This window comes from Bombus affinis, chromosome 16, assembly GCF_024516045.1.
Source record: "Bombus affinis isolate iyBomAffi1 chromosome 16, iyBomAffi1.2, whole genome shotgun sequence".
NCBI classification, from domain to species: Eukaryota; Metazoa; Arthropoda; class Insecta; order Hymenoptera; family Apidae; genus Bombus; species Bombus affinis.
The window spans coordinates 8,356,175-8,384,126 of NC_066359.1; the positions used below are offsets into that span (position 1 = coordinate 8,356,175).

At 41.2% G+C, this 27,952-nt stretch overlaps 1 protein-coding gene across 9 annotated transcripts in view; it reads right to left on the minus strand.

The window, feature by feature from the left end:
• LOC126925546 (polypyrimidine tract-binding protein 2) overlaps window positions 1-27,952 on the minus strand; it is a 417,994-nt gene that overhangs the window by 366,184 nt on the left and 23,858 nt on the right. The window contains exon 2 of one of the 9 annotated variants that reach the window (XM_050741212.1): window positions 14,569-14,593. The exons of the other annotated variants lie outside the window; for them this stretch is intronic. Within the exon in view, the coding sequence (XP_050597169.1) occupies window positions 14,569-14,593 (25 nt within the window). The remainder of the gene's footprint in view (window positions 1-14,568; window positions 14,594-27,952) is intronic. 9 annotated transcript variants of the gene reach the window in all.

Sequence of the window (27,952 nt, forward strand, 5' to 3'; positions counted from 1 at the left end):
TTCACGCTGTTAGACCAACGCCGTTCGAGGCTTCCCTCGAGGAAAGAGACGAGTCTGACGAAGCCGGCGAATCGTCGGAATTCCTTTCCTTCCCCGGACACGATTCCTTCCCGGAAGCCTCGAGAACCGCGTTAAATGTATCAGCGTAACAGGACGAACAGCGTCAAAATAAAAAATACGAAAGACCGAAATAAATATTCTCTTCAACGATCTTACAGCATACAGCGAACATACGGTTTCAAAGTACTTTACTTCAGGTCCGAAGCAGCGAAAGTCGCACGAGAGGAACAGAAAGTGGCGAGCCATGTTTCAAATGGCGAGAAGCAAAGAGGATCGCAAAACGAAAAGTTCTGGGATGAATTTCCAGCTGCGTCCGGCCGCGAAAAAATAAGACGACGATCTTGGAAGCGGTCGAGACGTAAATAATCGAGACGCAAAAGTAGTAAAAAAGAACGTGGTGGCTGCGACGGCAATCTCGCAAAGTGGCCGAGTTTCTTCGTGTTTCCCGCAATCCACCTTTCGCAGTTTCCCTTCTTCGGCCAGGGGGTACTCGTTCCTCGATTTCCACGATTACACTTGGCCGAAATGAAACAGTTTTCGAACGAGCAGCTTTTCTTCTCTCGAAGAGAAAGATGCATCACGACGTCGAACAACTTGAACATTCGCGATTAAACGCGATCCAAGTTTTCGTTTTTTTGTCGATATTTTTTTATCGCCTGAACTGTCAGGCGACACCGATATTATAACAAACCCGAAGAGAACGGTGCTCGTTCAGATACAAGGTAATTACAGCGCCTATTATTTAACGCTGGCAGAGACAGGTTGGTCAGCCCATAAATTATCAGCCGATAAAAGCCGAAAAACAGAAGCTCCGAGTTTCTCGCGAGAGGACATAAATCAGAGGAGACAGAAAGAAAAGTTATTCGATGCGTGGAGAGATCGCGAAGACGAGCGAGAAAAATGCAACGGGCGATATGCCGGAACAAAGATTATATTGCCGCAGGAGGTGGGAAATTTGAAATTAAAGCACGTCAGATACGAAGAGAGATATTATATCTGATAGGGATCCGTCGGACAATGAAGGATGAGTTTTAAGCTCTTAATCGTATAACTATGCGATAACTGCTAAAACAACGTACCGTACAAAAGCGTGTAAAGAGTACGTCTCGTAAATTTCAATGTTCCATTCGACACGTCGATAGGCTTGCTCGAAATAATCTCGAAACGCGAGGTAGTCGTTTCGACTGTTCCCTGCAAAGTAACTGTGATTAGATAATAGAAAATCAAGACGCAAAATTCCTTCTCTTACAGCCGGTATAATCCAATCCGTTAATATCGTCTCTCTGGATGGAAGTCAAATAAAATCTGTAAAATCTGTTTCGTTAAATTTAGACCTATATCGATGCAAGTGAAATACGCGTCAATTAAAGATTCTCAAAGCTCGCAAAAGTCGCGTTAGCTTTGCTAGCAAATACTTTTAAAATGCCTCTAAAATAGGGCATTCGTTCGTCAATCTCGAATCGATTAAAGGCGATATCAATGATCCAGGAACACCTCATCCTCGACTCGTCCGCGATAATCGCGTCTTGCAAAGCGTGGCACGCATGGGCAAGTTGCACGACGGATATCCGTCGGAATCGTGGCAACGAGCCGCCTCTGGCTGCCATTACGCATTTAAACGTTCGAGCTGCGAGCAACGCCAGGCGTTTCGGTGGCTTTCGAAACGGTGGATTTAACGCGGGGCCGCCGCCGGCTCGAATTTCGAACACTCCGGTTGGAAATTCGCGGGGGATCCGGTTGCCCGGTGCTAATTACGCGACTCATTAACAATGCAGCCACTTCAAACGGGGGGGTCCGGTTGATTATTATTAGCGGCGGCAACAATGAGCGTCGTTACAATGTCCGACAAAATTTCACGGTGGCCGCGGGCGCTTTGCCCGCGACTAAAACGCCTAGCGCACCGACGTTTCGTTGATTTTTACCTTCCAGTCTGCAAGTTACACGCGCACCGTGAGTTCTCGATGAAATTGTGTCGCGCTGTTAGTCGGTGTACTACGGTTCACTTTGCGTATACAGCAGAATTTTCGATCGATCGAGAGGCGCGTCCGGCCTCTCTAGCGATTCGTACGTTCGTTTTTGTCGGTGTATCGTTTCGTAGACGTGTCGCGAAAATTAGAGAAATACTTGTCCTATGTAAACTTTGTATATATTCCGTCTATGGTTGTTTATCCGTTGGTCGATACGTACGCCTTGTAGGTGGATTTTTCGTAACGGCGTCCAAATACCTTCACGATCATACAACGCGACAGATGGAAGATCACCCTTCCAAATGCGAAGACGTTGCGAACGCTGTATTTTTAATTTACACCCATTTCATCACCCTCCGCGTCATTTTATTATTAATATATTATCACGGACCAATTGCACGTGTAAATCCCAAAGAGTCTAATTACAATATTCAACGGATACACGCAGAGAGCATCGCGAAGTAACGTCCAGTCGAATTGAAATTATCAATGAAACAACCGGAATACCTGTAAACTGGAGAAGCTTCTACGAGAGAATGAAACAGAGATACGCTATACCAAAGAGAGAGAGAGAGAGAGAGAGAGGGAGAGAGAGGGAGGGGGTGGGTGGAGAGGGAGAGAATGCAATAGCCAATGGGATAGGCAATCTAAGCCTAGGATACAACGTTACCGAGGCGAATCATATTGCGATCCGTGGGGCAATCTGGCCGCAATACTGACGCACTTCGCGATTCCCTTTGTGACTTAGGTCGACGTCCAACGTCACCGCGTTGATTGTCCATACCGACTACCGCGTGTACAATATCGGATTTGCTTTGGAGACGACGATGTCCGCCGACAGGTTGATTGCGAGCATCCGTCGCTGATTTCCAACCGACTTGGTCCGATGGATGCAACGTTCCGCGATGGATTTCGACGATCCACCAACTTTCGCAAATGCGTCACGCAAGAGGGAGGTTTCTTTAGGCTAGATAGAAGATAGGCCAGTGTGATAGGGAAGAAGAAATACAGGTTTCGTCAGAAATACGAAGATTATTAGCAGAATTAGTTAGAAAAACAGGTATCGTCAAAACTTCAAAGAGGATCGTACGAAAGAAAAGAATCGTAACAAATTCGTCGTTATATAGCGTGTAATCATAAATGTTGCAAGTCGTTTCGTGATAAATTACTATACGGATACGGACAAAGGTTCTTCTAAAATTCAACCGCGTATATTTTCATATAACGTGTAATTACCTAATGTATTAAACAACGATAACGTTTTCTAAGCAATCGAACGAATAAAACCCGTATCGTTAATACTCTGACTCCTGAACACATCGCCGATAAATTATTTCTCTTAACGAGAGTTACGTAAAGGCAGAAGACGTGGTTCGAACAATATCGCATTATGCAGCGGACTCTTTTGTACGATAGAAGTAAGAGAGGAGGGGGCGAGGGTGGAGGAAGGAGGCTACCGTAAGTTGTCGATATCGTTAATCGAAGACGGAAATTCCTGACAAAGGATGAATAGCCCTGGCCAGGGCGTACAAAAGGTGGATAGGTAAATAGTTGCGGGTTTACGTAACAGGACCTGTTCAATTTTTCCATCCTTCCTTTCTTTTCGTCGTTAAGCGCGGAACTTGTCAGGCCTGTTGTTAACGTTTTGTTAGACCGTATCGATTAGTCCAAGCAAAAACTGATATCTTTTTCCCGCGATATCTTGCATCCTGAATGGATAATCGTTGCGAACCAGCGAATAAAAGTAAGAGAAGAACGTTCTTCGATACTTTGATCGTTGCGTACCCATCTTTCCGATCGTTAGGTAAGATTAATATCAACCGGTATTAATTCCACCTTAGAGAACTACCTTGCAAGAAAGGTATTTGACGTTTCGTTTGTACGTAAAACGTTATACGGCCTCGTTACCTGTCCTGACGTCATAGGTCATATCGAACATCGTCGTACGTTGTATCCTTACGTTACATCGTTATATCCCAATCGTGCGATGTTACGCAAGAGCACCGACCTTTTCCTGCGATCGCCTCGTTTGCTAGTCGACTACTTAACTACCCAGTTGTTATTTAGTAATTCCACGTTGGTCATAACTAGTCGTAGTTGCTAAGCTCTTGGCAACTATAATCGTTAACTATAGATTACTCGCTCGTTTAACTTTCCCCTTTTCGTACTACCACTATTAATGGGTTTTTTCCCGTCGATAGAATAAAATATAGCGAAATATGGTAAAACAAAAGCGTTCGAAGCGTTTTCTGTAACACTGTAACAGGCAAAACAATTCCCTACCGCGGTTCCACCTTCTAGAATCGTATTCGTTGCCAAAAATATCGATCTTCGCGAAACTCTGCAGCCTGACATCGCGGATGCCTCGACGAGGCATCGCACGAGCGACCGTCGCAAACAAAGTCCATCGTAAGTTCGACCCAATGGAAGATCTAAAAATATTTATTATCGATAGGGCGCGCATCAAGAGCTGGCTAGAAATAAACCGGCCATCGGCCATTTATGGGAAACAGTGGCGCGTTCTGGCTGGCTCCAGGGTTGATACGGTTTCTGGTTTCTACTGGCAACGCGATATGGAGCTGCACGTCGAATCCGCAGTATCCATAACAGCAGCGTGATCCTTCCGTGGCTGGTAAATCGAAGCCGAGATACACGAGCCCGGATCGCTTTTCCAAATTGAATTTTCTCTGCTGCTTAAACGTTCCCCTTCCACCGGGTCATTCGCCCACCTTTGTTCTCGCCACCGTGGAAATCGCGGAAATATTAGTTCAACGCGTTCTCTATTCGCGTTCGACCGTGACCAACGTGTTCGTACGTCGATCCGAGCTGCACCTCTACTTGATCGTGCGACTGGTCTTCGATATCTTAGCACCCGAGGTAGCTTTTAGCCAACCGTGTTGGTCAAATAATAAAGCGGTGGAAGCAGTTCAGCCTTTGACGATGAAAAAGTTGGACAAACCGAACGTTGACAAACTTTATTCGTGGCGTGGCGTCGTACGCTTTGTGCATATTTAAGTAAGCTACCGATGCGAGCGAAAACGTTCGTCGGACGTGTGATCGCGTTATACATATTAAAAAGCGTAGGTGACGCTGTTTGAGATTATGGCAAGCAGCTTCCTCTGATCTTTTTACGCGTTAACGCCTTGTCGTTTAACGATTTATCCTTTTATGGACATAACCGATACTAATTCTATGTATTTGCCATCGCGTTACGAGCGCGATTTATATAACACTGAATTTCAAAAACTGCGACAGTCCCTCCGATACAAATGATATTTATTCGGATCGCGAAAAATTTCTGTCGCTAACGCTATACGCTTTTCGTGTAACGACGATAAACAGAGAAATCGGATACGCGATCAACGTTTCTAGATAAACGATCGAATATCGAGAGGTAACTCGGAGATAAATCAGCCGAATCTATATTGGAAACGCGGGAGAACAGACTGGAGCAAACGAAAAGAAGCTATTGCGCAACAGTGTCGTATCGTCAAAGGTTAATTCGTGTTCGTAAACGGGCGAAATGGAACTATAATCATCACACGGTGATCGCATGATTATTGACCGTGCGATTATTGACGCAAGCAGCCTGCGTCAGTGGTATATGCGCGTAACAGGTCAGACCGCGGGATAATGCAATTGAAATTCGAGATCGGTGAACGAAACAAAGATGGTCGAATTTGTTGATCTTAGAGGCTTGTAACGGAGCCTCGTATTACGCGCGAGTTTTTGCTGTCAAATTTCGAAATGTCTTAAATTTTGCTTTATACGTACGTATATACCGTTATATCTTCTTTACTTTGATATCTATTTTCCACGTTTCGTCCCGTTTCGTTTCACCATCCATACGATCTTCGCGCATTTTCCAACGCGTTAAGCTCCAACATAAAATCCTTAAACCTTCGACAATCTTAAAGAAACTCCGAAGAAATCCTCTCTAAGGTTTATACTTTCCTAAAATAATCCCTTTGAAAGATACCTCGAAAGATCGCTATAGAACGTCCCTAAAAATTTCTCATCTGGAAATTTATTTACACGAATAAAGTATCGCGGGCTGACGTACTCGTCGGCGTAATAAAAGGAAAATTGGCGACGAAACGGGGCCAGGAGAAACCCGTTAATATGGGCTTACGCGTGGACGCGCCCGGCCAGGGCTTTCTAAGCCCTTGCCGAATTTCTGCTAGCTACAATATTCCCCTGCATTACTCCATACGACTAATGCAGTTTAGCTTTGGTTAGGTTTCCACGGTATGTATGTGTTGGCCACACGTCACTCGAGAAACAGACGCGGAGAGGTCTGCATAATTCGAACTCCGGTTCGGATCAAAGCCAGCTTTCTCGTAATGTATTCTCTATGAATAACTCGCATCGAGACCGTATATTCAGCTTGTATACCGAGAACGGCTTAAGAAGGTTTTTGAAATTGCAGTATAATCAGCGTGGTCTATAACGCTGTTACGACAGAATATTTAACATCGTGTTTATAATATATTTTACGTATAATATTATACTCTAAATCGTCGTACTGCTTCAAGACTGAATTAAAAAAGGATTTAACACCAAACAGCTATCTAACAAACGACGTTTCTGTTTCCAAAGATGAACTCGCGCACTCGCTCCGCTAACTCGGCAGCTTTTTCCCCACTATTCCTAGTTGGTACTCGTTTCCAGGAAAGAACGTCGGTCATACGGTTGACTAGCATCACTAGCATCGCTCGATGTTGAACTTTGTAGGCTGGTATCTCGAGACTGGATCGAGATGATATCGAGTTAAAACGACGTAAACGCGCCGTTGAAAAGGCGCGTTTACTTCCTATTTATTTAAGAGCATTTTAACAACGAGTAAAGAGTGAGAAATATTTCTCGTATTATCATAGAATCAGCCGGTATACAGAAGCGTTATTAAACCATGTTTCCCATTGAAAATTCACATACCGATCGACTACGAAATTCTACCAGGAGTGTAATAAGCTCGTTCTACGAGATTTCACGCGTTAATCTCATACAGTCTACTCTGTCATAGGGATGGCAAAGCATGGTAGAAAGTTAATAGACGTTAGTCGGAACAATTTTACCGCAATTCCCTTGAATTTATGACTGCGGAGGTCTCGCTCAACTTCCAATGCCAGCTTTTACCGTTACTACCTGCCCGTAGTTTAATAACACGCGTGGAAAACGAGGAAGAGGGCTTCTTTGCTCATTGTAGAATCGCTCTATTACAATTTATACGATCGAGGGTTAAATGCAACGTACGCTTTCGAGATTTTACCGTTACGAACTTTGGATTTTACCTACGACATATTTTTTGAACTATTTCGATCGTCGAACAAGTCTTTGAGAGGTGGTAACGTTTCAGATAAGAAAGACAAATGATTTCAGGTTCGAAATTCGACGTTGAAGCAGGGACAATCTCCGACTAAGTCTTTAAAGCTTTCACGTCGCGACGACGCCAGCGTTAATTGATACGTCAACGAAGAGGGTGAAACCCCTTTGACTTGCCATATTCGCGTAAACATTCGCCACTGTTGTCGGCCCGTTATTCGGAAATCCGTACTGTTTGATAAAAATTTATTGGAAAATCACAGGAAAATTGAGCAGAGATACATCGCATTTCCAAACGTCTAAATTCCTCTGTTCCTAATTTTTTCATTTCCTAATCGTTCTTAAATTCCTCGCCTTTAAAATCTCGAAACTATATTATTCGTTCAAAACCCTCTTCAAATCTCTCGCGAACAATTTCCATCCGCTTTCCCTATCTCCAAACATTCCTCGGCCGTTCTACTCTCTTCGTTCCTTATTTCCACAACAACTTCTTCAAGAATGTCCATCAATTATCGAGTTCCTTTGCTTCCACACGCACAGTGCCGCGTCTACGTTTGGTCGGAGAGCCAGGATGCTTACGGTAAAAGTTGGAAAATATCAGGAACGTTGGAAACGCTGTTCGTCTTGAGAACATGCGACCTCGTTAGACGAGCAAACACGCGACAAAAGAACCCGACCAAGATACGACCAAGGGAAATACAGGTAATACAGGATATTATAATTGTATAGAAGGTTTATTTCCTTTTCGCATAGTGGGCGCATGTTCGAGTCGAGGAACCTCGTCTGGAATGCATATTTCTTCGACATGGGGCAGAAGCCACGACCAATTTATATTACGCAAGCAGATGTCATGAATTTTTAGAATTCGGACGAAGCTACTGTTGACATTTGTCATTCTTATTAAAATATTACGCATTATTTTTAGCACTATCGGAGATTTGTTCGATGAAATTTGAAAAAAATACGGTTCGTTTATTTTCATTCTTCGCGGAGATTACGAAACTTGGATCCTGAAATTTCTACGATTGCTACGTTCCAAAATTTCGCATCTCCTTCTATAGACGATTTACATCGGGTCTTTTCAAAATCCATAACGCGTCTCCATGCGCGTGTTTCAAATACGATTCCGTTGATTAATTAGGTGCGGGAGCCGAAAGGTTCAGGTTTGTTTCGCATGTGATCACAGGAAGGTCGGCGTATGCGCGTTTTAGGCCCGGTCTGAATGTTTCATGAAGGTGTCCAGCTCCTTTTAATGCACGTTGCGGTCACTGTGATCCACGTGTGTCCCTCTATACATAATGTGCATGCATGAACGTCGAGGATACGGTAAGTGGAGACCCTTATCGAATGTCGTATCCTTAAACATGAGATGCGAACCTGGACCAACGTGCTCCAAAAGAGACGCCGGAAATGTAAATACGTTGCTAACGTAGCGAATTACATCGAAACTCGGGCTTAACCCGTTCGCTCTGTCAAAAGAGCAAAAATACTGAAAGACGTAGCGTATATGCACCGAGAGTGTGAAAATTATTCGCGTGTGACGATAATACGTGACCTAATAAGGCAACAAACAACCGAAAGGTTTGAAAGGATCTGAGAATATGGGATCGAAAGAACGTACGAATCAAAGAATTTCGACGTTTAGAAATTCAAAAGTTTTCGTATTTCTACATTTATCATATATAACGCGATCTAGGAAACTAGAAATTTCGGTATTTAAAGACTGATAAATTTCCAAATTTGGCGGATTTAAAAGGAATTTAAGAATTTAGAATTTTTACAAACGTTCGGCGTCTTATCTCTTCGTAGATAATCGATTTAACGAAGGCAACCATAAACTAGCTGTCCAGGATGTTCGTCGTCGCGACGATCTTCTTGGAAAGCAAATCGTTCGATACGCTAATGACTATTGTTGTTACGTATCGAGGGAAGCGATCGTCATCCCTGTGGAGGGACGTGGCCCCGATGGTTCGACCTAAAGCTGACCTAAATTATCCATCCCTTACACGAACGTTCGACGTATACGTCCGTTAAGCCTCTCCCGGGTTTCCTGTTGGTCCGTTTCACTCGCTGGCCAGCGCTACCAGATCGGCTTTCCTCGATCGATGACCAAACTGAATACGTTCGTCGTTCGACTTTAACGAACACACTTGATATCGGCAATGCCTGATCGATCTTTACAACATTAACGAAAAACGATGCCACTACGGAGAGGATCTAAGTATGCCTTGAAAACGATCGAATTATACACGCTATTAGTCAAGTTCTATATCGAATTAATAAGTATGCGTAATTTATTCTTTGAAAATACCACACACCGTGTAACAGTCTTGAAAAAGGAGCCACCAAAATAATCCAAGAACCAACCAAGAAATTCCGAGAGTAAAATTTCACTTACGGTACGCGAAACATTGTTCACGCAGTCGAGTCCGGTATCGACAAGTTTCATTTAAATTTCTACAAAAGTCAAAGTCCTACAAAATATTAACAACTCACCGCTCAATTTCCAAAGATGTATGGAACACGGTAAGAGACAGTTTCGATTCGACAAACACTGTCCACGTAATCTGGTTCGACATCAAATGGTTAATTAGCGATTCGAGTAGATTAATCGTCGTCCTCCAGCACTCGACACTCTACTCGAAATCGAGAGATGCGAGACACGGGACAAAAGGGAGCAAGGATCGCGTGTGAGAGAGAGAGAGGGGGTGAGGACGAGGGAGGGGTAAGGAGACGAAAACTGGAGTACATCCGGTGATCGCGCGGCCTCGTTATCGAGCACAGAGCCACGTCGAAAATATCGACTGGAATATCGACGGAACGTGTCAATGCTTCCTGATGAACCGCGGCGACACGCGTCCGCCAACCTTCCACGGATTTTCGTCGTTGAAATTCGTTTGTCGCCGATCGAACGGTTAGAAAAGTAGGGAAAATTCGGTTCTGACGGATTTTCATTGCTCCGAAACGTCTGTGCAGCTTCGTTTTGTTTTTGTCTTGAATTTTGCGACTTTGAGACGTTGCTCGATATTTTTTATAACGTTTACGACGTCAAATCGAATTCACTTTCATCGCTATATCATTTTTCGAAGCTTCGCGTTTTCCTTTTCTTTGGAAAACTTTCCTCTTCTATTTTTTTAAGATGTTTTCGATATTTCGTATAACCTTTACGATATCGAGCCGTAATAATGTTTGTCCTTTTCTTTTTCCCTTGCACTCGTCCACTTTCTGACGAATTTCTTTGATCGCGAGTTCAAAATTCAAACAACGTTCCTCGTCTGCTTTTACTTGGAGAATTTAATCAACGACTTAACAAGTTTACTTCGCGAATAACACACAACTTCGAATTATTACTCCATAAATGTCTATCCTGAAAAAAAAATTGTTTAATCCTCCGTTTACTTTTTCTTCTCTCTTTAATCAATTATACGACTTTTGATCGCATCGCGACCTTTTTCCTGCTCTGCGAATGGTTTCCTCCTTTTTTTAATAATTCTATGCGATAACAGATCAATTTTCTGTCGAATTCAGCCGCGGCTGGGTTTCAACTTTTTCAAACGCAAACCATCGACGGTAGATGGTTGCGCTTTGCGTTACGTGTGCATTTGACGCGTACCAATTACCGCGTGTCTTTGCCAAATTCGCCGCCATGATACTTGCCAAGTAATCGATACTAAATTTTCCGTTTCACTCTATCATTATGTTCCGCGAATTTCCTTTCAAATCGAGAAACTCCGGAAATTTTGTCTTGAAAAAAAGATACAACGAGTCGATCGATCAAAATATTCGCCGTTGCTTTCCGTTAGTTTAAGCCATTCGTCGAACGGATGAATTCCAGCACGTAAAAATGTTGCGTCTTTAGACAAGATCCAATCGTCGGTCGGACCGACAAAGGAGGACGTTCCGCGAAATCGCCGCGTGACGGCGCTAGGCAGGCACTGCTTCTATGACGAGAGACGTCATACAGACCTCGGTTGGGACGTCTTGCAGCAATCAGCTTATTCGTTAGACGTTACTCCTTCGGATTACCACGTGTTTCGATCGATGCAACATGCCTTATCCGATATCCATTTGCAATTAACGGACGACATACTAAAGCGATTTGACGATCGAATCTCGTCCAAAGACGCGGCATCTTGCCGTGATGAAATTCATCGGTCGCGTCATAAATGGCTTACAGTCGTAGAAAGCTTCGTTTCAACAGCTTGCGATATTTCCGTCTTAGATAGACTCTGAGTTTCACTGAAAAATTCAAATTATTCGCTCGTACGTCTAATACAATCTTCGTGTTACTAAAAAGATTATTACGTGTAACTATGAAATAATTCATGGTAATTTGAAGGAATTTATGGTTGGCGAGCGAAGAAGATCCGGTCGACGACGGATCTAGAAAGCACGGTTTCATCGTGTTAGCGAAACTGGTCCAGAAGGTGGATCGAACGGCAGAAGACGGTGAATCGTATTTAAATTTCAAATGCTCCTTGAGAAGGCAGCATAGTCGGATATAATCGGATATCCGAACGTTCCCGTGGAAAGCCAGGTATTACGTGGATACCGATTTACTCGGGTAACCAGCTGGAAAGCAACTAGAAATAAACTATTCTCTTCGAACGTTTTACCCCTGCTGTAACATTCCACACCTTCCCCCGCCCCCCGCCAACCCTTTCCAGTCCTTTTATATATAGAACCTGGCGATCGATTCTGGATATTTTCACCTTCGTCGCTGTTTCGATCTAACCTTTTCGTTCTCTTTAAATTATTTCCCTCTCGTCCCGCTCCTTTATTTCTTTTCGCTTTTTCCCTTGTTCGATACTGGTGTAAGTGGATAATGGGGCTCAGATTGGCCGTTTAATTCCTTAATAGTGCAACAAAACGACGAACAGTTCAGAACCAACGATAATAATTCAGAAGACAATTGCTTCTTTATCGTTAAAACTTGTTGCATTTCTAACGTAATGTAAATAACGATAAATACGCCAAATATTAATTGGTATTATTTTCATTATATTTATTTTCATACATAATTTTTCTCTTCTAAATTATTTGCAAGAGCTCGAAAATACTACTACTATACTTACAAATATAATCTTGACAATTTCTTAATGACTATTCCGATTCGTTCGAGTTTCGTGTCTTGATGTTTATAAAAAGGACACACGTGCATAACGATTATTTAGCTCTAGTAGTTAATTTATGGCGAATATCGTTAACAACGTATATGAGATTTTCACTGGAAATGGAAATCCCAGTTATTCAGAATCGTTTCCGTATATTCCGTTATGATCGCCGTCTTTAAATATTTTCGTGGACAAAGAAGCGAGGGGACCCGCGACGTATGGCAAACAAAATAAATAAAAATCTCTCTACTTACGTGAATCGAGGCAGACCGGAGACAGGCGAAAGGGAGATTTTTCGGGTGCAGGATCGTATCGTCAACTTTTTACGGGGTCGCCGTACGCCGACGAAAGGTCGGAAAAGACAATTTTCGCCCGACTTTGGTAAAAGCCAACGAAATCGACGTATTTTCTATATAAAAACACCGAATCGACGAAACGTATCACCGAATTATCGAAATTATCCAAACCAACGAGAAGCTTCGAAGAAGAAAAAAGAAGAAAAGCGGAGGAAAAATCCAAAAGAGAAAGGAAAAATTCGTTGCTTCGTTCGGTCTCGAAGCTTCGCTCTCTATAATCAAATTTAATCCCTAATCGATACGATGAAACACAAATATTACAACTCTGTGAAGTTTTTGAGATGTATCAAGTTGTAATATACGAAATATCCAATCCTCTACGGTTCGTACTTCGTTGAATCATAAAATAAAAGTTGGTAGGAATTGAAAAATTCATATCGTATCGCGAGAGCCAGAGTTCTCTTTTGAAATGATACTTGTTTAAAAAAAATGGAAATTAACATATTTAATAATTCTTCTGAAATTATATTCTTCCGTTTTCCAACAAAATCAGGGATCAAATTAAGCGATCCTATATGAAGACCACATAGGAAAAACATGACAACTTAGATTTTTAAAAGACGAATATAATGACATCGGAACAAATATCAAATTTAAGTGTTTTGTCTTTACCAAAGAATATAAGGATACTGTTCGTTATTTTTTAACGAGTATTTATCCCAACAGTTAAAAATTAATATCTGTGTAACCTAAAAGGTTAACACGAAAAATTACAAATAAATATTTTCTCTGAAACTCTCGTGCTCTTCTACTTCGAAGCACTGATTTCTCTTCTTCTTTTTCTTCTTCTTCTTCTTCTTTTTCTTCCTCCTCTTCTTCCGGACCATGCCAAATGACTTCATACCTGTTTTATACTACTTAGACGTGAATTTCATTTACTGCAGGCATTCTCAAGAAATCGGTAGACCTGGAAAAACGATAAACGAGCGACAATCGCGTTTCTCCCCTGTGGTCTCCCATCGTCCAAAGTCGGCCATCGACTCAAATTCTCGAACCTTTCATCCTTACTCTCTGGTTTCGATTTCCTCGGTGAACCCGGTTTTTCGACAAATCCTACCTTATAAACGCTTTCGCGACGAAAATCGTCTGTAATCGTTCAGCGACTATCGAGAGAAATTTTATAATATTTCGTCGATGATTGTTCGAATAATATTACAGCAGCTCTAGGATGGCGAGCGAAAGAGACGAACGTGAGAGACAGAAAACATACGAGGAACGGAAGAGCCATAAAGACGACGTGAAAGACAGAGACATACCGAGTGACAGACAAGGGAGAGATTGGAACGTACCGAGTGATACGCGGAGAACGTGAAAATTAAACGTTTCCGAGAATATTGGTAAGATCTGAAAACAATGATTAATCGATAGGCAACGTTGATGCGTTTATGCCAATTTTTTGACCATAGAATTTCCTTCGTTCAAACCCTCGAGAGACGAACGATTCGCGAGAAGATTTCTTTCTTTCTCTCTCTCTCTCTCTCTCTCTCTCTTTTTTTTCCTTATATCGATAAAAGTATAGATTTACGAAACGCTTCAACTCTGCCTATCGTCGTTTTCTCGTACTCTTAATATTTTCACAAATATTCAATATTCTCGTATTTTATATGCCTCGCCCTATGTAGAACAAGAAGAATAAGAAGAGGAGAAGAGAAAAAAAATAGACGAAAAAGGAACGGAGAAGAAAAGAATGAGAAGAAAAACGGAATAAAGAAAAAGAAGAGACAACTGTAATGTAGGGGAGGCTCGTACCTTTTGCCCGCTGTGCAGAGTATCTCTGTAAAGTAAAACAGAAAAGAGAAGAGTTAGACAAAACGTACACATAAATACAAGACAGATATGAGAGGTTAAGAAGCGACTGGAGAAAATGGCCGACTCGAAGGGACAAAGAACAGAGAGAGAGAGAGAGAGAGAAAATGGAGGAGCCAAGCGGTTAAAAGGCGCCGTATACAAGGTGATGGAAAATATATTTTCGATATTTGTAGGACCGTTTGCAGGCGTTAAAACGATTAAAAATGCTCGTATATAAAAACGCCGTTCGAGGTTTACCGTCAAATTATAAATGATAATATTTTCCGCTTTTCAATAACTATACCAAATACTTTTACTACTGCTATAATTCGTATAATAATTTTTAAACAATTTCAGAAGAGCGTAAAACAATATTTTAATACGGTATATTTGCTTGGTTTTGATTCGTCGGCTGCTTCATTGTTACCGATATATTTCAGCGCAAAGTATCATAATAACAGATATTACCAATTATTGAATAGCAAACCTCGAATGATATTTTTGTACACGAGTTATTCTCGAGACGTTTTAATGTTTGAAACGACCCCGTAAATATCCCCCATACATATATTCTGGCAGCCAGAGGGTATCTACGAACACGATTATGGCGGGGACGAAGGTGCAAGATTCAAACAGAAAGACAAAAGGATACAAAGAGACACGAAAAGCGGGGTCACAGGGAGGTCGAAAGAGAGTGTACAGTGCTGGAGGGTGATCTGCACGATGATCTGAGAAGAAATGCCGATCTGCTGCGCCATGATCCTGCTTGCGACTCGAGCGATAATTTATTACGCGCGTATCGATTATTCGCAGCTTTTACTTTAAAGCGAGGGATCTTTATAATTTTCGTTAATGGAATAAAATGTAGCGCGCTCGGTGATTAAGGTTGGCATTTTGCATCGTTTATCAATCCTGAAAAGATATTACACATATTTACATTGTCCGTTGAAAATAGCCTTAGAACATAATGCTGTAAATTTTATTTATTAACAGGTTATAATGGAGAACGCACGTGATTCGTCGCATCACTCACTCTCGCATGACATAAATAAATTAACATTAAATAAGTAAAGAGAAACTGTTTAAAAAAGAAATCTCTATAAATCTATTTCGATAATTTACAATTTACAAAGATTGCAACTCTAATTTATAAAATAAGGTAGAACGATGGCGAACAAACTATTTTCTACAAATTTTGAAGCTCTTCGTTGATTATATCTTCGGTGCAGGATCGTCCAAAAACGAAAAAATGCCGCCGAATTTTGCAAAAAAAAAGGAACAATTCTTCTTAGTCTACCTGCAACAGTATAATATTCCATTACTTTTTATTTTCTTCTCCAAAAATTTTGTTAAGGACAGCTCTAGAATGGAAGTTATACGGGAGGGAAACCTTGTTAATAAAATTAACTAAGAGAGAGAGAGAAATTATTCTACAGCTAATTTTATGGTTAAACGTAAGAGAGGAAAATCTGTTAAGAGATTAGTGTAACAGCGTGAAATGCGAAGAAATATTAGTATCTGCTTAATGATACGTTTCCGTTCGTCCGACTTAAACGTCAAGCATTCTTAAAAATAAAAGACAGAAATACGATTGTTCGTCATAGGAAATTTCCAGTGACCTAGGAAGATCAAGGCGGTTAATTTAATCGAATTAAAGGAACGTTTGAACTTAAAAATAAAAAGAAGATAGATAGTCGACACAAAATCGCGGAATCTTTTTCGTCTATACACTACACTTTTGTATACCGAGGAAAATTACGAATTACGAAAATTACAGCTGTCTTTCAATTACGACACGCGCAAATTTCCATCCGTATTCCGAAATTCCAACATCCATTAAGAATTTCTTGGATTACGGGATATTTCGTGACGGATTAACGGACATTTCATAAACTCACTGACACGAATGATCAAAAAGCTCACAAATGCTTCATATTCAGGCAGCGATAATCCATTGCCAACCACCTCTCCTCCATCCTCCATCCTCCATCCTCCGTTCCCGATCAATTGGATTCTGAATATTTCGAGATAGATCAACGAATACTTCCGTAAGCCTACACAAGCGAATTATCAGAAAGTATTGGAGCGAATCACGTTGAAAAAAGGTTTCGATTTAACTGGAAAATGGTGATTCAGTTCAATCTGAAAATCATTTATTGGTTCATTCGATTATCAATATTTCAATAATTCATGATGGATTGATAAATGTTTCAAAGGTATGCCGCTACTCAGACGTTATTATTAAACAATTGCCACTTAATCTGGAATATTGATTTCACCTGGAAAATAGGTCCGATTATTACGTGAATTACGAATATTTCTAGAATTGGTAACAGTTCGATGAATATTCTATAAATCTATATTACATTACGTTATTGTTAAAAAAAAAAAAATTATCATTTAGTATTTTACGAGCCTTTTTTCTAATTCGAGGCAGGTCGATGAATATGTATTATGAATAGAGTAGCCCAAATCATTAGGAAGCTGCAAGTGGTCCATATTCGTACGATTAATATTAATATAACTCGCGAACGACAACGTCCTCTATACGGATAACTGTCACACGTCATTTTGTTTTCTGTATTTTTCTTTCCATTCGAAATAAATAAATCCTCAACCACCAGCGTATTAAAACTGGCAAAAGCTTAAAAAATTACCGTTACAAAACCAATGGAAATCTTTCGATTCGGTGGGAGTCGCGAGAAAGCGTATACCTTCCCCTATGGAACGTTTGCCGTTTCATCTCGATCCGACTCTCCGTTGCTGAGATATCGTCGTTCGAAGAGAACCGAATTCTCTATCGCTGTCTCTCGCACACGCACACGCACACGCACACGCTCGCACCGCGTCATCGACCAATCGCAACGTCGTTAACAGTGCGCTGTGATCAATGACAGACAACGTCTGCGTCTTTTCGCTATCGCTACTACTAAGCGTACGCATTTGCTGGAAAAAATGTAGGTCAGACAACTGCAACCTGCCATTCACAGTTCTATAGACTTGGATACGTCTATCGTACTTCGCGGTGCCGCAACATCGGATCAAATTGAGATACCGAGTTGAATCAAAGTGCATCATCGAATGTACACTTTTCGCTATATTCTCGGTAGATAATGTCGAGAAATTTTCTGATCGAAGTAAACCACCGTCGCAAACGTGTTTAACGCGAGAAAATGTTTAACCAAAGCTCTGCTACGTTTATACCTACGAATAAACAGTCGTAAACCGCGCAAGATTTTTTCAATTTTCTGTGCCCCACTCCCAATCTCGCCTATTATAGGTGTACCTATCGGTATCAATTTCGTCATGTTCTTCGCGAACTTAAGTAAGCGATCGTTCAACGCTAGAAGAGATCGAAAATGAGAGGAACGAATAAAGAGTAGGAAAATACGATTGGGTGGAGAACGAGATAAAGGAATAAAGAGCAGAAAAATGCAATTAGGTGGAAAATTACCGTTATCGGACGATAATATCGCGGTGTAATAACTTTCGAGCGATATGTAAGAAAAGTTAGAAAGATTTAAACGTGCATCGATGAACGTTGAAGATTTTTGCAGGGTAGGCAGGTTTGCAGGCGCGTTCGAGCATCGTCGGCCTAAGTCGAGGCACCCCTAAGCGCCTTGTGGTCGCCCCTGCGAATGGGTGGCTCAGGCCGTGTTATCGTAGGCTAACAGGCAGCCGTTCGCAAAGGGTTGATAGCGCCTGCCGTCGTGCTGACTAATTAGAATTCCTTCCCAGCGATACGTAATCTCGCTAAGGAAATTAAGCGGACGGCTGGCCCCCACGAAAAACCTGACGACGCTCGATTTTAGCGGATGGATCGCTGAGCTAATTGTTCCTCGCGACAGAGAATCCTGCATTTTCTCTTCCACGTTACCGGCGATAGTCGCGTCGCGATACAGCGCTAACGAAATTTCGAAAAGTTTCGTACAATGGTGTCCATTGTAATATACGATATATCCGTAAAAAGAGTTCAGTGGTAAACCGTTCAGTGGTACGCGTTCGTCGGTTCGTGTCAATTTTTATTTGACATTTGCTTGTATTTCATAGCCCTGTGCTAATACACGAACATGTGGAGATATTTGCGAACGGTAAAGTTAAAGCCACGGGTCGAAGGTATTGCTGCGTATCTTTTCTATTAAACGTATTCGTCTGCGCACCTTCGCACACAGATTAATCGGAAAAGGCGAGGTTTTATCGGACGAAACTTTTCTCTCCGCTGTTATCGTTTTCATCGGCGGTCGCTGGAATCTCTTGCAAAAGCGGTGGGAACAAGTCGAAAACTATGTAGCAAAGCGACGAATTAATATTTCAAATTCCTCGTTGTTCCCGCCGCCGCCATCCTCGATGTCCAATATCGTTCATTTATAATCGGGTTCGCGGAAACACACCGAAACCTTCTGGCATCGATATCGTAGAATGGCGAAACGTTTTCGCTGGCAGTGAACGGCTAGCAGTGAACAACAATCGATTTTGTATCATTTAATCGAACTACCGCGACAACCACCGTTTCCGCGAAAGCTCACCAATGATTCACAATGTGCATTTTACAATTCGTTTCGAACGGTTTTAACTTTCGTTCGACGATGTATAGAATTAATTAACTGCCACGTCGCTCATTGTATCTCCTTGTCGCTAAATTAGTATAAAATAGATTACAACGATTAGATCAAAAGCTTAAATGCGCGCGTTTTCTTTTCTTTCAGGTTCGCATAATTAACGATTTTCAAAATGTTTCGTACTCGTCGCTATATTTATGATTGGTTCTCCACTTTTTACGTGATTCGGTCGTTTTACAACTAAAGCTTGGAACAGGCGCGTAAGTGCGTCGTACAAATGGCAAGAACGCAAAGAAGCAGAGGAGCATAATCGCTAACAGTGGAATTGGCACTCGAAACGGTTACGAACCGGGCTGCACGGGGTTCCTGTGTGCGATGAACGTACACAGCGACACACGTGATCAGCATGATCGCGCGTGTCGGTAATCGGTAGATAGAGCCAAGCTGGAGTAGGATGATGCAGCAGCTACAGGTAAATGTAATTAGGGATTGATCGAATGGTAAGCACGGGCCTGTCTAATTGTCCGAGCGGATAGCTCTCTTCCGGTAGCCGGAAGTTTGGAAGTTGCTAGTCCTGTGCTTGCGATTTCTCGGCTTGATTTCTCGGCAATCTTACTTTCGTAAGTTTATTCATCGTAGAAAAGTACGTAATATAAGCAACGATACGTTTAAAAAAACAAGCATAATCATTTTTCATATGGAAATTACAAAATTTGCAATTACTGTTTAAAATTAGAAACGTATAAATATCCAAATGTCCGGATAATAATAGGAGGGGAAAAGTACAAAGTCCGACAGAGTACAAATTACCGTATAAAATGTGTTTGCTGGCATAATCTGTTTCAATTATCGCTGTTTGTCTAAGACCAGAAAGAGTATAGAACATCGGTATATAGACGCGCACACAGAAACGCGACAAGTTTCGAATCAGCCTGTACGATCCTGAACGATGACACAAAGCAAATTAGACGTATGATATCTAGGTTACCGTAATAACTTACCCAACGCGCTCACTTCGTTTTACCGAATGCTGGAAATGCATCGTGCAACGTGCTTAATGTACTTAAAATCCTATTACAGTCCACGCCCATGAAACGGAAACGGAGATTGTGATTCGGTTTCCGTGCTTCGGGTAAAAATAGGACGCAAAACGTATCAACGAAGCGTCCATCGCATTTCTCCGTGTTTCTTTTGTTAATATTTCGAGGCGATGAAAACAAAATCAATTTTACGTTTGAACGGTCAAAGTCAATTTTAAGTTGGAGTAGTCGCTATCGAAGCAATTATTTTCAAACTCGAAGCAAAGCTCGGTTCTGTCAGAAATGGAATAAAACGAGAAAGAGAGTTTTGCGTTTGCTACAAATTGGCTTATTAAGATTGGTCGGACGCGGTATTAACCGATATCGCGAAAATACCGCATTCGCGCTGCAAGTAACGAAACTTATCAAACGAATATACGCAGACCTTGAAAATCGAAAATCAGATCAAATTTTCAAGACAACGAGTTAAATGAGCAACGATCGAACCAAAGTTTCGAATACTTTGTATCGCTCGCTATTTAGCCACAGTTTGAGATATAAAAGTTGCGACGTTACGCAGTTTTATCTCTACCCAGTCTTCGCCGTAATAATTTTTCATTCGTTTCAAACGAATCGAGATTCCAAATAGGCTGCGCTTCCTCTACCAGTAGACGATAAAGACGATAAAGCTCGCGGTAATGGTCAAAATGAGCAAGATACGCGAGCCAGGATCAAAGAAAACTGGCATCGATGACCATCAAGGGCTATCGAAAAGGGAAATTAGCAGAAAGAGGGAAACAGAGAAAGCGTGGCTTGAAACGAGTGGTGCGGATCGAATCCGGGGCTCGTTATCCGAAACTAAACGTCCAATCGAACGTTTATGAGCCACCCGTGCCATGCGAACAGCAGCCACACGCATCAATAAGCAAATAATCGAACGTATTCGAGTTACGTATCGATGACGATACGACAGATTGCCTTTCCAACGAAGCGGCGCACTCAAAATTCTCCACGACCGCAAACAGTCGCGGCGATCGAAATGATCGTCGATCCAGATGCCACTTTGCGTTCATCGATCGACTATTTGCCGCGAAGCGTTTCGTCTGTGGCTCCGAACGAACGACCGTCGACGGTCGATCGGATATCTTATCGAGCGTCAAAGTATTCTTAATTAAACGTGGATGAGACAGAAAGAAGGAATTTGTGCGAAATAAGCAGGATGAAAGTGTTATTAATAGAACGTAGATACGATACAAGGCTGTGTAAATTATAAATAAGATAAGAAAGAGGATTCGAAATCTTTGCGACAAGGAAGAAGAGATCGTTAATAAAATGTACAACAGTGTACAACAATGGCAATTACGTTGTTGCGGTTAATTTTACAATAGAAATTTGTACAGATGCTATATGAAACGAGAAAGACGGGAAAGACGAAATACGTCTGTGGTAAGAAGACGTGGAATGAAAACGAGATTCGTCGGAAGGCGGTTGAATTTTCCCGAAGCGAGAACATTCCGGGCATATAAGGAGGACGCTTTTATATATTCTTCAATTTCAAGAAACGATTAAAACATTGAACTAATCGTAATAAGGAAGAGAGGGAAGACCAGAGGCATTCCCCATCCTTCGCTCGACCATTTGATACGCGCGTAATCGAATTTCTTCGCAATTTAACAGACAACTGAAAACATGAATTTTAATCTGCCGTGATTCCTCGGCGATGCAAACGGCACAAACGAACCGAACGTTACGCAAAACGCCTACAAAAGCTCGTTCAATTTCGAAATGAAAAAGCTTCTTCCCTCGAAAAGCAATCCCAACTCGCTGTTTCGCCCAGATACAGACGGATACGATTATTAACCGTGTTTCATTCTACGAAAATAAAAATAGACAAAAAAGGCAGAGAGAGAGAGAGAGAGAGGGAGAACGAATAGGGGAAGCTTTGAGAAGCGTTTAAACGATAGCTAGGAAAATCCACGAGAAATATCACGGTGGGTATCAAAAACAGTCAGAAAATAAACTCAGCGAGCCAATAACGAGAAGAATCTCCAACCGAAAACGTTCGTCAAACGATATTCCATCCGGAGAAATTAACCTAACCCCTTCTTTTCTTTCTTCTTTGTCCACTATCTTTTATTACTTATTTCGTTTCAACGCTTTTTTGTTTTTAATTTTTCGAAGGAAACACGCGGCCGTGATCCAAGAACGAAACTTGTTTTCGAAAGTTTCGCTTTCGTTTGATCGACTGCCTGATTTTACGGTCGATGGAGGTGGAAAAAGAGTAAAGCGGAGTCTTTGGAAAAACGACTCTGGTCGAAGATTATTGTAATTATTACAAGGATGTACGAAACTAATCGTCCGGATCGTCCTAATAATCAGCGGAGGTAGAACGCCGACAGAATCAGAATTAAATATAGAAACGAACGAAACAGCATGATCGTGTTTCGATGCAAACAATTTCAAAGAACACGGCAGGATATGGACTCGTAAAGTTGCGGAGAGAAAATGAAGGGAAGGAAGACGTTCCTTAGCGAAAGAGACAATGCGGTTGCAAGTCGGTATGGATATGTCAAACGCAGCCAAGCCATAGCAACTACTTTGAATTTCCAATCTTGCGTCCGTCTTGCACGTTCAGCGTTGTCTATAGATAAAACGTCGATGCAAGACAAATGCCGAGGAGAATCGTGGAAAGTGTGTTGCGTCTCGTTTACCTCTTGCAAATTATTGATCTATCGTACAATTTATTACCTGTATTCGATCTTTTACTTACAATTGTTAGAATAACGATATACCGATTGAATATCCAATTAAATAAAGATAAAAACATAGGGCTGGTCTTCAGCGAGAACAGTTGCAAACAGCTGTCAAACGACTGTCAACGAGACTCAAGTGTTTGCGTTTGTTTGCGATTCCGAGTCCTAACGAGTCTTAAGAGCAACTTTTCTGGAAATCTTTGAGCGCTTCTAACCATTCGATAAAACATTTTCAAATATAAATTTATACGTTTGATCGCGACCCTTTCGGATATCCTGTACGTAGAACTGTACGGTATAACAACTTTATCTATCCAACAATTTCAACGCAGTAACTAAAAAATAACTTTATCGAAACAACTTTAATGTTTCAATGTAGCTACCATAAAATCTCCAACGCGAGGAAGGAGAGAAAGGAAAATATAAAAATTAAATAAACGCACACAAACGTACACAGAGTTATGAGAGTTATTCGTGCGGGATAACAAAAGCTGGTTATATAATTATCGAAGCGACAGGCCAATATTGGCTGGTTGACTAAACTTTTTTACGCACCGGAAACGTGTTCGTCGAATAACGTTTTGTATTTTTCACTACGGTTTTCATAAAACATCGATCTCACCAAAGAGAGAGGAAAAAAAGAAGAAAAATAAAAAAGAGGGAAAAAATTGGCAAACAACGAAATCACGGTTGTATGTCGAACATCTTTACCGCAAGCCATTACTCCATAAACTAATAAACAGAACCACGGTGGTTGAATTTGTTTTTCTTTTTTTCTTTTTTTCTTTTTTTTTTTTTTTTGCAACAGACCGCGATGCTTGTATCCAATTTTTCTTTTTTCCTATATTTGTTTTGTGCAAATGGTTAAATGAAAGTTGTAAAAATATAGCAGGCGAAACAATGAAAATTTCGATACGTCTCTTCGTTGAACGGAGTTATGAAAGTATTGGAAGTTTCAGGATGACTCGAAAGGAATATGATAGCGTTTACCTATGCTGTTACGTATATATAGTAGCAATAGCGTGTAAATTTATTCGCGCTTTCAATGCAACTCGATTAAACGGAATCTAAGCTACATTAATCGATTAATCGAATATGCAAGAACATAGCCGATATTCAAGGCTGCTTTCGAATTTCGAGCGAGACCAATTTCAAGTATCCGCAAGACACCGTCGCGTAAAATCTGCAATCAATTTATCACGTAGTTGTATTTCTGGAAAATCTGCGAGAAATTGTTGATAAAAGTCGATTTGACAAATATTCAAGAATCGTACCAAAATTGACAGAAAGTTGTACAGGTATAGTTGCGAGACGTAAATCTGAGACGTGTTTCTCCTTATCGACTCTATATCGAACTTGGAGGCTGTGCCCTCGTTAACCTCGCTGCTAATAATTGGCAGGCGTACACGTCCGGTATATCGGTTTGAGAATAGCTTCGGTCGATAGTTAATCGATCGGCAAAGTTTTCTACGTTTCGAACAAGTACGGTGAATTCGTCGGAAAATATTCCAATCTTTCTCAAAGTATTCGGCAACGAGGGAAGAAAAAACAGGAAAGAAGAAGGGGGAGAAGAAAATTGCATACGTTCGACTGAAAGGAAAATCCTCGTACGCGATACGAATCCCATCTCGGTGAGAAAGCCTTTCCAGCCGATCTGTCGGCTTATTTTCACCGGTTTGGCAGAGCCGACGATAGAAAAGAAGAAGAATCGCGGCCGACGTCGCGGTACACGCGTCTACTGAATTTCAGCGACAGGCCCGAAGAACGTCGAGTATCTGTGACGATAAATCCCCTCGAAAAACTGAAAAGGAAAACGGCACGCGTTGATTCGTCACTTTCACGCTGCAGAATACGACCTTTTAAAACGTTCCGCAAAATGTATTCTTGGTACGTCCGACATTTATCCAATCGTCCTGACGAAATGACAGATAGATAGCCTTTGGATACGCGAACGCGTGAAACAACACGAACACGTTCGAAAACAGTTTGCTCCACTTCGGATAAACCATAATTATTTGAAAATAACTCGAAGCCAAGTAAGACGACGCGTTATTTTAACTGATAAGTTTCCGATATTTGTTATTAACGGCGAACGTAATCCTAATCTCTCTCTGTCCGACATACGTAATAGTTGCCATTTAGTCCGGTTATTATTACATTTAAAGCATCGTTAAATGATTTAACTTAAAACATTATTGGGAATTAATAGTCCTGGTCAGGAGAGACGTACGAAAAGGAATTCGTAGAAAGAGGAAAAACAGACGATTTGAACTTTGTGTGCAGGAATACGATCGTAGCAAAGTTCCTATATTTTAGAACAACGACAAAATGAAACAGTTTGCCGTCGAACGAATTTGTTTTTTCACAAGAACAGAGCAATGAGAGGATAAAAAATTGTCAAAAGCCCGGGATCGATTCCATGTTTTCCGAAGAATCGTGACTCGAATGTATCGCAGAATCCATTAACACTGGAGGGTTTGCTTACGTTTCTTCTTCAAATACAGCGGCGGAAAATTTTAGTCGCCCTTTACACATTTTTTTCTCTCGCTTAAGCCTTCATTCTTCTTTACAGAATATTCGAAAAATCCAGACCTGTTTAAAGATTCGATAAAATATAAAGAACCGTACGAAAATGTAAAATAAAACTATAAAAAATATACCAAGCATGGGTAGAATGGGTAGAATATTCTATATATATATATATATATATATAAGAGAGAAAAAAATATATAAAAGAATATATATATAAAAAATATTCAGCGATAATAGCAGATGCTGAAAATGTATGAAAATACAAAACACGAACGACGAAATAGCATAAAACGCTCGAAAATATATATTGAAAAAAAAGGGGGCGGGGACTGAAAATTTAACAGAGGGCAACAGAACGTCAAGATACATCGGAAAGTACAAAAAATGCAGTAAATTCGAATAAAGTATCGTAAAACGTTAAATTCCATCGCAAAACATGCAAAGTCACAATGGAACGCCTGCGAACAAGCCCTATTGTTGATCGAATAGCCAGAGTATTTTGGAAAATGCATTTTTGCAAAAAAATTATCCGATCGCTGGTAACAAATCGGACGCGGTAGTAGCGACAAAAAGTTCTACCGCCTATTAGAAGATCATCGAAATCCTGCGACTCGAGTACTATCTGTACATTTATCTGAAACGTAAATGAAATATGCGTTATCAAATCGGCGAATCACCGTCCGGGTGATCGTTGAAGCATGAGCATATCAAGTTAGTATCAAGCGTATAACCAATTAAAAAAAAAACTAATTTAATTTACGCTTCGCTGATGTAGTTCTATGAACTTTTCGAACAAAGCGGTTGATGAGATATTTTCGATGGATCGATTAAAACGAGACATCCCGTATAAAAGCGCAACGAGTTTAAAGCGTAGCTTTAAATGCAGCAAAACAACGTTGAAAATCGCGACGACGAAGCAGCAAAACTACTCGATAAAGTGGAAGGAAACGGGATAAAATAACGTGGAAATTGACACGAAAGCCGGCGAGATCACAGAGATCCGTCGATCTATGGGCGTGATTAGCGTCCGAATTCGATGACGGTGCGGCGCGCCGCAGTGACATCGGTCGCGGTATGCCGTTTGATCTTTGCACGCAAATGTTTACGGACCCATTAGGACTCGGATTGTCTGCCGGTGTCGCCAGTTTCCGGTCTCTATGGCCATGCAGGATTCGATCGGCGGCCAAATCGGCGTACCGGTCGCGCAAACGAAACCGCTCGCTATCCGCAGAACCTCGCGGATTTGACCAATGCAACGGCGATCGCCTCTCACGGCTCTACAAGCTTCTGTATCGTCGCGCCGATTCGAAATTAGGTCGATTAATAGTCATGGACGAAGTCGAGCTTCCGGCGAAAATTCGGCGAAACTAGCCGCGCGCAGATTATGCGTCGACCGAGAATGTTCGGACGATAGTTGCTTTGACGAAAATTACGTTCCAGCTACTTTGAATCTCGCTCAATGTTTCCTAGATCGTCGCTCGTAAGTGTGCTGGATTTATATCAACGATACGTGAATCGATACGGGCGAGTTGCGGTTAAAACCGGTATTCGCCATCTTTTTGTCGAATCAACGAATGCACGGTGTGTTCCGTTTAACTGGAAATGCTCGAATATCTGAATACTCAAACGCTCAAAATACGAGCGACGCGGAAAAATATTTCGGACAAAAAGTCGTACGGTATCGAGAGGAACACGCTGTGCTTTTATCTATTTGACCTTACGACGACAACGGTATCGTACAGCTTTTGTCGGAAACGCTTTTTCCTGCGATCGATATTTTTCTAGATATTTCCACGTTAAAGGCTTCCACGTTAAATAGCACGTACTGTACACATCAAGCGAGATGATATTAACCGTTTACTTTAACGATATTACTTGAGAGATAAAGATTTAATTACGGTTGCGTATCTTGACTCCTTTTGTTCTCCTCCGTTTAAAAAATAATTTTCGGTGCGCATAGCGTAGACTCGATTTCGACAGAAATTCCAAAATCTATAAATAGTCGAATGGATCGGCTTTGAACTTTGGCGTCAAAGTATAATTAATTAGGTATACTTGCCTATATACGGTATTCCGCGAATTTTTAATACGTAGCCAAGTACATAGAGGAGTTTTGTTTTGAAATTTCATGGATATTTCGCGACTTTCTTCGTCGAATTGACATCTATCTAATAATATTATCTATTTAACTAATTAATCGATGTAATTCGAGGGATTTCTTCGAATCGACAATGTCGTTGTACGCATTACCGATTTCAATAGAGATTCGCTAATTAACTAATCAAGCGAACCGACTAAACTAAACTGACGTGCAAATTGATCTCTTTGATGAAAATTACGCGAATGCTCTGACCGTCCTTTAATCTTCCATACGTGCGTAACGATCCGTTTCCGAATGTTCGCAGAGAAAACACGTGTTCTATTGTAATAGCTTATCCGATAACTGGATCCTTTTTATTTAGAAAATTCACATTGACAATTC